This window comes from Bidens hawaiensis, unplaced genomic scaffold (assembly GCF_021521415.1).
Source record: "Bidens hawaiensis isolate Kalapana, Puna unplaced genomic scaffold, B.hawaiensis_p1.1 tig00046388_1, whole genome shotgun sequence".
Lineage (NCBI taxonomy): Eukaryota > Viridiplantae > Streptophyta > Magnoliopsida > Asterales > Asteraceae > Bidens > Bidens hawaiensis.
The window spans coordinates 1-10,393 of record NW_027498291.1 but is presented as its reverse complement, the minus strand read 5'-3'; the positions used below and the strand labels follow the sequence as shown (position 1 = coordinate 10,393).

Genomic DNA, 10,393 nt, shown 5'->3' with positions numbered 1-10,393 from the left:
AAATGTACCAAACCTTTTACTCGTGAGACGGTATAGAAAGACAAATAGTTATGGCACAAGTTGTACTTAACGTAAAACTATTCTAGTATCTTTATAATACTAGTTACTATTGTTTCTTGTACGTTGATTAATGTTACCGTAGGTCCGTAACATCGTAAGTCTAAAAAGGTATGTGTGTAACCTATAGATAAATTAAAGGTTAATAAATATGTGATTTGTATCAACTTATACTAGAATTCTTCTATCCATCTTATTCTCTATTATGCACACTTCCATTGTCCGTCTAAAAGAGATTTGAAGTTTGGAAAGCATGATTGAGCCAATTATCGGTGAATGGATGGCAATATAACAACAAACGATGTTTATTGCACTCTTACGTCATATGTCAAATATTGTTGGAATCTGTATATCCGTTGTAAACTTATTTTAGCAACGTAAATGAGCATACGACGATCTGTGATTAAACAAATATATATCACACAATGATCAGTTGTATGTGATAAATACACTAAAAACAAACTACACGATGTTCAAACTATAACATTTAGGTTCGTGTTCTTAAACTTGTTGATGTAGATGAATATTGAATACACAAAGATTCCTCTTAACAATATATACACACCACACGAGGATATCCAGATTATGTTGGTGCTAAACCCTAGCGTCTCTAGATAACCACTTTCCATTTGTGTAAGATGATCTTCATTTATATCGTCACAAACACCATTATTTTGTGAGCAGAAACAGAAATAAACGGTTGAAAGTAGGCTCACTCGCATTGATATAGTTTAAACAAAGGGCAAAGCAGGTAATGAGATCACAATCTAAAACAAGGATAGATAATAACAACTCGAAAAGAAGTAAATGTTTTCATAGATTAATTTAAAAAGGACGTGTTACCAAACAAACCCTTGGCGGGCAGTACAAGTGGTACCAAACAACCCAAGTCATCATTAGATATCTTATCGGCATCAATTTCAAAGATGGAAGAGTGTGTGCAGAGATGGTTAGTCAACGTATCACAGTGGGACCCATCATCGCACGAATTCTCAATCGCCATGTCTCTTCTTCCTCAACAACAACACTCTTCTTCTATCACCAGGTAGGTAACTTAATAATACTCTTATAATTATAATTAGTAGCTTAACGTGATTATTAATTGATGAATTAATTTAGGTTTGTGAAGATTGAAGACCGAAAGAAGGCACTTGTGAGCCGGCTGTTGCAGTATGCACTCGTAAATCAACTTATAGGGATTCCGGTCGATGAAATCCTCATCAATCGCACCGCTGAAGGCAAGCCTTACCTGGTATATATATTCATTTCAATTTTGACTGAATTAGTTTAGTTTTAGGGTTTCTGGCAGGACTAGAAATCGGGTTGGACGGGTTTGGATCAAAAAGGGTTTCGATCTGAACGTGTCAATTCAGAAAAAGGGTTATTTTGGTGCGGGTCTGGACAGAACGGGTTGGTTTAAAAATGTTTTTTTTTGGAAATTACAGCCGGGTTATACGTGTACCGACGCCGGGTTGCGTATCCCATGTCAACCCTTGTGACCCATTTGAAAAATAACACCAACCCATTCTAACCCGTTTCATTAGAAATGATTGTCTCATCAACCCACTCTGACCCATTATATGAGAAACAACCACCCGTATCAACCCAATTTTTTAAATAAATGACCCACATTAACCAATTTGGGGATGGAAGGTCAATAAATAGGGCTTTTTTGGATGATTGTTTATCATGTGTTAATTGGCGGTCACTGATACATAAGAATTAAGAAAATTACTAACCTATAATATTTCTTGCATGCAAATGTGTATGTTACGTGTATCTAATCATTTCCTTATATATTAAGAGTTTTTAAGATTTAAAAATGAATGATTTATTTTGTTCTTCGTGTTTGCGCAATATATAGTGTTTTGCATAGATCCCTCACTTATTACATAACTCTTTGCTATCAAATTAGCTGAATAACAAACTATCATAATATCAATTTTGATTTGCAGTTTTAATGTTTATAATGAACCAATTCAAGGAACTATACATGAAAGTGATGTTGCTCTTTTGATCTGACAGTCTTGATATGATCAAAATTTTCTTGTTTTAGTTCTGATTTCTGTTTTCTGATCAAGTGATTGCATAGGAAAGGCATCAGAATGTGAAATTTCCAAATTTCAACTTCAATGTTTCACATCATGGTGACTATGTGGCAATTGCTTCTGAACCGATTTGCCTCGTGGGTTTGGACATTGTCTCTTGCTTCATTCCCGGGAAAGAAACCGTTTCAGATTTCATTAAAAATTTCTCATCATACTTTTCAAGTTCAGAATGGGAAAAGATCGTCAATGCTGGTTCTGATGACAATGTTTTGGACACTTTTTTCAGGTGAATTTGATTACATTTCACATGCGGTAGGAAATCCCTCTTGTTCTTATGACCCATTTGGGTTATATTTTTCTTTAACGGGTCAAATGAACAGGTATTGGTGTTTAAAGGAAGCATTTGTCAAGGCCTTGGGAACGGGAGTTGGGTATAAATTAGATAATGTTGAATTTGTTCACAAAGACTGGACCGCTATATATGTCAAAGTAGATGGAGTTGTGCTAAATGACTGGAATTTTTGGCTTTTTGAACTTCAAGGAAGACATCGGGTTAGTTACTTTAAGTTATTGAAAAGCGACTAGTACAAGGGTATTTTAGGGATTTAGCTACCGAACAACTGGTTTTTTATGCTGGTGTTTCATGTTGCAATTCTTTTATTAAGATTTGTGTAAAACTCATACTTGATTAAATTAGCAATGCGTAATGTTGTTGTATTATAGGGTATAACGTGTATGTTCAAATGTTGTCTAACATGACACTTCTGTGGGACAATGTAGATTGCTGTTGCAAGGGGTCACCCGAGAAATGCAAGTGAAAATTACAAGAAGACACTCAAACAGAGTCACTTTGATGATGATCTTTACAAACTAGGTTTTCATCTACCTAATCCAATGTTTGTTATAAAAACAGTTGAAGAACTATGTTCTCTTTTTCCATCATATCATATGGAGTTAAAACGCCTAAATTCAACCATGACTCCAAACTAGAGGTGGTAAAGTAGACAGATTGATTAATTTGGATAACGGGTTTAAAACATGTAGGTCTGACTTGTTTTATTTTTAGTTAATTTGCAAAATATTACCCATTTGATGTATAAACGACTCATTTTGGTTGTATTATATGTTCAGTGTATTGTGCATTCTTGGTTGTTGGAAAAGTAACAAAGCATCATATATATGGTGCCATTCTTCAAGAAACGGGTTGATTAGAGTTGAAATAATTGACTCATGTAATCTAATGGGTCATTTCAGGTCTAGCCAAACTATATCGAGTCAAAATGTGTCTACGCAGATTAGTTAAAAAATATATATACCTAGCGAATGCCTTTTTTTTTCCAATATAACTTATTTCAACTCTAGTTCGTTTTAGTCAAAAACCTGATTTAATCTGAACAAATGACTTGTCTGGCCTAGATAAATCTGTGTAATGACTGACGGGCTTAATCAGTGATAACAAATTTTGTTTTCACAAGGTAAAATGGATTAAATAAGAAAATATTTGGTAGTTCCCTACACTAACAGTAAACCAAAAATGAAACAAAAAATCCACAACAATATACATTTCCATTGGTCATATATGCTAAAACCATCAAGATTTCATCAGAATATATTCAAATTTGTATGATCATCCATTGGTATATCAAGTTCTGTAATTTTAAATAAGCTGGAAATTAAGACTTTTAGTAAGACCACTGTAACGATTTTTGGACCGAACATTTCAAAGAAAAAAGCACATAGATGAAAGGTTCAGCACTCTTGAATGATAAACATTATGAATTTGGTTGTTTTCAAATATAAATAGAGCTTAGATTGTCAATAAATTGTCATTTTCAGAAGTGGAGGAGCAAAGGAAAAGAAAATAAGAAGGTGAACAACATGGTTCTCTTTGATAAGGCGACATATGATAAGCTTCTTTCTGAAGTTCCAAAGTTCAAGCTCATCACTCCATCCATTTAATCAGACAGATTGAGGGCACTGTTAAAATTCTGTTCTCGCAATCTTTTATATTACATTCAATGCTTTCTAATTTGTTTATAATAATTAAAGTTTAGCAAACAGTTAAAAAGATTGTCATACTATATAGGATTTTACAAAACAATTGAGGCATCGTTTAAATCATATTAATAAGTTATCTTATATCGTTTGTATAATTTATTTTAAGATTAATGGATCATTGGCACGAAAGGCGATCAAGGATTTGATGGCAAGAGGTGCAAATGCAATCAGGATGGTGCCTGCTCATGCTAGTCAACAAATCGATCTACAAGAGTCACCCGGGCTACGAATACTTGGAGTCACGGTAGCTTTACTAAGATGATGGCATTTTTTGCATGCTTCTAATATTTGTTTATTGCAAGATCAAGTACCTATTCTTTAAGGCCATACTTTTGTCATCTTAAAAGGCCTACAATGCTCTATCTTGGTCATGAGAATCTGCTATTCTATCAGTTTTCGTTATCATACTAATCTTTCTCATCCTCTTTATATTGGTCATTTCTTTGATGTTATTGGTATTTCTCCCAGATTCATCCGATGGCGATGATGCGTGCCCGCCACTTTGAAATCTGTTGAAAGTCTCAGGGTATCTCTGCTACCATCGATAAGTTTAATGTCTTCTACAAACGAGATGGCGGGTTTTGTTTGCCATGACTACGTCAACTTCTCTACCCCTCCTGCATGGTCGGTCCCGGGGAACCTTCTATTTTCATGGTGAGCATGTTTAAGGTTTCTGATTGGACGAGACATCTAGCGTACGAAGATGGATGCCACCTGGAAGTACAGCGTTGGCGTCCCTTGATTGGATAGTCGTGCTCTCGAGATTGGCTTAAGGGTTATCCGCCGCGTGCTATTCGTTCCTTCCATGGGTGGCAGGTCTTTCGCCTGCAGGAGATGTTTGCGGACGTTTCCGCGGAGTGACTTTCTTTGCTCCGCGGGTAACGAATGCTACCTGTGGGTGGCTTTCTTTGCCTTGCGGTTGGGTCTATGACCTTCAGTATTTTTTTTCTTCTAGCAGTATAACCGTTCGTGGTGAAGGTTTTGTATTAAAATTTTGCAAATGGACATGATTAAACATTAACAGTAGGATACAAACAGAAAGTTGTAGTTTCATAATTTGTGTTCATTATGATTGTAAAATGTACCCAACCTCAATTCTAGTAATTATTTTATCACTCATTGCAACTTATAAAACAAAAAGGTAACGAATTATTAAATAACAAAACATGATTGAGTGCATCGCTTAAGTAGGTGGCAGAAACAGATTTTACTCACCGCTGGTTAAACAGGATATCGGGTAACTCACCGCTAGTAATACTGGGTGAATGGTTTGTAATTTGAACCGGTGGTATTACCGATTTATACCCCGTATCGGTTTAAGGACAAAGTGAATTTTATTTTATAGTTTCTACTTTAGACCATAAACTTTTAGTACCCCATATTTAATTCTGATTGAAAGTTTTTTAACCTGCCACAATTCCTTTTTTATGAAATTATGTATTTTTAGATTGTTTTGTGAGTTGGAGTACTATTTTCATGTAGTTATAGGATTAACTAGTTAATCCAGTTGAACGATTGAACCATCCGAAACAATCCAGTAAAACCAGTTGTATAATTTTAAGCCCAACCTAGTAAGATTTAAAACCCGATTTTTAAAACATTGATTTTAACTAGAGGTGACAATTGTGACCCATGGGTTGTATCAAAATGTATATGATGGGTCAAACTAAATGAGTGCTGATAATACTCTCGAAATCCAAAGATTAACCCGGTGAGAGTGATCAACCTTTATTCATCTCAACTACAACCCACCTACGTTGTATATAAACATAGAAACATCCAAACGATTTACAATGAAGTGGTAGGTAAGCGGGCAACAAGCTGCGCCGCAACCCACCTACCTCCGGTTAGAATCGTCCTCAAGAATCATTGATTTTTTTTTTTGGCTCAGGCGAGAAAATTTGGGCCTTAATTAATGCATTTTGTTATTGAGCTTAAGCAATTAAATTTTTAACTGGGTTATGATTTGGGTTATGTAATTTTTTTATAAAAATAGAACTTTAATGAATTGTGTAATTGGTTTTAAACAATAATAATATATATTTTTGTATTCAAAAAAAGGCTTTGCCTCCGGTCACAAGAACCGTCAAGAGGTTAACTTATTATTTGTTTTATTAATATATTTGCTTAAGAAATTAATAATTTCTTTTTTAATTATAGGAGTATAATAGTCTATTTAAACCCGTTTAACAGAAAAAGTTAACTTCAGTTAATTGAAAACGACGAAAGATATAATAACATATAAGTTCTGGGATACTCTTTTATATTTATTGAAGTTATAGACAGAGATTGCAAGCCACCCGAATGTTTAAAGGACGTAATTTTTTTAATGGAGTTAAAAGGACGCAATTAACTTGTCATTCTTGTGGGGCCCGTTGTAAAGTGCACTTGATTTTTGAGGGGAAACAGTAGGCCCAACCATCAAAGGACACACTAGGTCCAACCATCAAAGGACACACTAGGTCATCAAAGGAAACACTAGGTCCAACCATCAAAGGATTTACAGAAACATTATATATGCACACTCGTATCACCAATTTACAAGCACTCTATCTTTCACTCTTCCTAAATTTCTTGCTACAAACACATTCTATTGTATACCATATAACAAATGGAGAATTATCTAGACCACGATCCGATGATCCTTACCGGAAGAGGTCCTGATCAACTTCCTGTTTTCAGTACTGAAGAAACACTAACCGGACCCCGGACAGATTACTGGTAACCTGGGAGTTAGATAGATGTTTCCCACGAGGGGTTAGACCCTTGGAAGATGGTTCTTCTGATAACCTGCAAAACAGACACCGTGAGCTCGTCACTGAGAAGGGGGGGGTTCCTCCTTGTGACCACCCTCCGGCGTGAGAATCAGACTAGATTGCTCTTTAAATATAAAAGTATATTAAGAGATTGCTAGAGCAGATATCAGGTATAATATGATGATAATGTAATAAGATATGATAAGATGAGATGGTCATACCATTTGTGGTATTTATAGCCGAAGGTAGGTTTCCAAGGAGGTATGGCCGGCTGCAACAGTGTTCCTGTTCCACCAACAGTAGCCTACGCACGTGCCCTGCTGGTAGTTGGTGGGTAGGTAGCGGCTGATAGCGACCAGGCCTGCTGTATACTATTCCTTTTCCACCAACTGTCAGCTACGCACGTGGTATGACAAGAGTTGGTGAGTAGGCAGCGGCTAATAGTGACATACAGTGCAGGAGCATGCTGCTCGCCATACTGTTGTCTATAAGCTGTCGTATCTTTAGTCAGATCTTTTTCCCATACCTCGTCAGGTACAGTACAGAAGATCTTCCCGTATCGTACGGACTGGCTTATTTGGGCGGGAGTATTCCCCCTCCCGCCCTTGTGCGGGATTGTTCCCGGCTTCGCTCATTCCTTCAGGTGACACTGAACGATTGAGAGCTAAGTGCCTTGTGCGTGTAGCCTTGCTGCGCTGGTGGCCTTCCCTAATGGCTTGTATCCGAGGCTGCGGGGACAGGCGGAGTCCTTCACCATTGGGAGGCATTTCCTGCGGGACCAGCTTGCGTACTGCGCGTAAGGACGTCACGTCTCTGAGCATGGTTGGTCCTGCGGATCCAGTTGGTTTCTGCGCAGACGTCCCTGTTTGAGGTGAGTCTTGCGGGTCCAACTGGGCTCTGCTGGGACCTACCTCTTCAAGTCCCCCCAGTCCAATGTTCTTCTCATGCGTGTTTAATAAAGTGAGGTGAACTTTTGGACTTAAGCAAAGGGTTTTGAAAAGGGTTTTTTAAGGTTTTCCATGGGGATTCTTCCCGCGGAAGTCCTTGTCACTTGCAGAAATTCCCGAGTTTCCTGCTTGGTCTTTGGGTATGATGCGGGTAGGTCTGTAACCTCCTCGCAAGTCAGGAGCGTTGAGTCCCACTTGTGTGGACTCTCCATGAGGTTTTGGTAGTTTTGAACATAGTGATCAATTATGTTAAAACCACCAATTCCATCCTGGAGCTTCAAACAACGTAGTTCTCGACGTTCCCGCTATGCGGGGATGTTATTTCCGCTTCCGCAAGCATTACCCAGAAGATCCTTCTTGGTTACAATTCCCAGCGGAGCGCTAGGTATGTGAAGGGTTTTGCCTTAACACTGTACCAGCGCTCGTCTTACGGTTACTTTACTTCCAAGGTATTCCTGGCGTCAATTCCCTGCGGGTGCTAGGTATGTGAAGGGTTTTGCCTTTACACTGTACCCGCACCCGTCTTATAGTTACTTGGTTGCCGAGGAATATTTGGCTTCAATTCCCTGCGGGTGCTAGGTATGTGAAGGGTTTTGCCTTTACACTGTACCCGCATCCGTCTTACGGTTACTTGTTCGCCAAAATTTACTTGGCATCAATTCCCTGCGGGTGCTAGGTATGCGAAGGGTTTTGCCTTTACACTGTACCCGCATCCGTCTTACAGTTACTTGTTTGCCAAGGTTTTTCTTGGCTTCAATTCCCTGCGGGTGCTAGGTACGTGAAGGGTTTTGCCTTTACACTGTACCCGCATCCGTCTTACGGTTACTTGTTTGCCAAGGTTTTACTTGGCTTCAATTCCCTGCGGGTGCTAGGTACGTGAAGGGTTTTGCCTGTACACTGTACCCGCATCCGTCTTACGGTTACTTGTTTGCCAAGGTTTTACTTGGCTTCAATTCCCTGCGGGTGCTAGGTACGTGAAGGGTTTTGCCTTTACACTGTACCCGCATCCGTCTTACGGTTACTTGTTTGCCAAGGTAAGGGGTATTTTCCCGCTTACTTTTTAATATTTTCAAAATTTGAATTTTGAAATTCGAAGGGTTGGTGGAAAGATAGGAACAGTCCAAACCTCTGAAACGTCGTGCGACGGTTTCTTCTGACTGTGTCAGGACGTGCAGGAAGTTATGGTGACGTGACAGTACATGGTCATTCCAGACGCTTTTCAGGCGCGTGGGCGCGATTTTCGGGCGCGTGGCCGCGAAATTACTGGCACACGTCCTTTCAACAGCTGTTTCCAGCTTGCTTTTTGCCACGCGTCATAGTTTCATTGCACCTTCGATTTCTCTCTCCTCCGCATTAAATTCACCGCATTAATTGCGATTACTATATAAAGGGGGAGAGGGTTCTTTGTAATCCACACTTTCACCCTTCTCTTCTTTTTAGCGATTTCCGGCAAATACTCCCCTTTTCAGGCAAGCATTTTCCCGAAATCGTTTTCTTCTTCCTCTGCAATATGTCTTCCCATGATGCTGAAGCTGTAGCCGACGATAGGAGTACTGCTGGCGAGTGCCAGTGTGCTCTACCTGTCGATCAGTACCAGTACGTCGTCAGGAAAGTCATGCTTGAGTCTCTCGAGCCTGAGTTTCCTGAACCCCACCAGACTGTGTACGATGCCCCCAGTGGCAAGATCGGGGTATATGCTGCATTCTTTGTTTATGGGAACCTTAGGTTCCCATTGACAAAGTTTGTGTACCGTGTCCTGGAGAGGCACGGTGTGCACCTAACCGAGTTGCATCCGATGGCGATTGCCAAGATCCGGCACTTCGAGTGGGTGTGCCGGATTCTGGGTATTGAGCCCTATGTGGACCGCCTGATGACCTTCTATACTTGGAGGTGCATCCAGGGGTGGTACACCTTGACAACCCGTATTAAGGGTTTGAAGATCTGCGTGACCGAGCGCAGTCTCCGATCGTGGAAGCGGGAGTTCTTCTACGTTTCTGCCCGCGCCATTCCTATTGCCATGAAGTTTAAGAAGGGGCAAGCGCTTCCGAGCCTTCATGCTTCCAGCTACCAGGAGGCGGAATGGTTCGCGAAGATATCCCGGGTCCAATCTCCGGTTTACCGGTTTGCGGAGTCCGGGATGGTGATGCTGTGGATGAGTCGGGTATGGAAGGATGCGTCCCGGTTTCCCATCCTTCTCGAATACGGTTTGAACTCTATTCCTTATGGTATGTCTTGTCTTTCTTGCTGATATAAGTCTGTCTTCTAACTGTTTCTTTTCTTTCAGAGGGGAACGATTCGGAACCGTTCAAACCGTATGGTATGTCTTGTCTTTCTTGCTGATATAAGTCTGTCTTCTAACTGTTTCTTTACTTGGCTTCAATTCCCTGCGGGTGCTAGGTATGTGAAGGGTTTTGCCTTTACACTGTACCCGCACCCGTCTTATAGTTACTTGGTTGCCGAGGAATATTTGGCTTCAATTCCCTGCGGGTGCTAGGTATGTGAAGGGTTTTGCCTTTACACTGTACCC

At 39.8% G+C, this 10,393-nt stretch overlaps 1 protein-coding gene across 1 annotated transcript; it reads left to right on the top strand.

Moving 5' to 3' along the window:
* Nucleotides 1–978: 978 nt before the first annotated feature.
* On the top strand, nucleotides 979–3,118 carry LOC143596442 (uncharacterized). Its single transcript, XM_077075223.1, has 5 exons — nucleotides 979–1,102; nucleotides 1,177–1,309; nucleotides 2,150–2,391; nucleotides 2,486–2,657; nucleotides 2,886–3,118. Exons 1-5 carry the CDS (start codon nucleotides 984–986, stop codon nucleotides 3,093–3,095), a joined length of 876 nt encoding a protein of 291 aa, XP_076931338.1. The 5' UTR covers nucleotides 979–983; the 3' UTR covers nucleotides 3,096–3,118.
* Nucleotides 3,119–10,393: the final 7,275 nt, after the last annotated feature.

Bases quoted from the DNA above. Each gene is read 5' to 3' on its own strand.
- LOC143596442 (XM_077075223.1), top strand. From the start codon at position 984: ATGGAAGAGTGTGTGCAGAGATGGTTAGTCAACGTATCACAGTGGGAC. The intron at 1,103-1,176 runs GTAGGTAACTTA...GAATTAATTTAG, and splicing joins CACTCTTCTTCTATCACCAG to GTTTGTGAAGATTGAAGACC. The intron at 1,310-2,149 runs GTATATATATTC...GTGATTGCATAG, and splicing joins CTGAAGGCAAGCCTTACCTG to GAAAGGCATCAGAATGTGAA.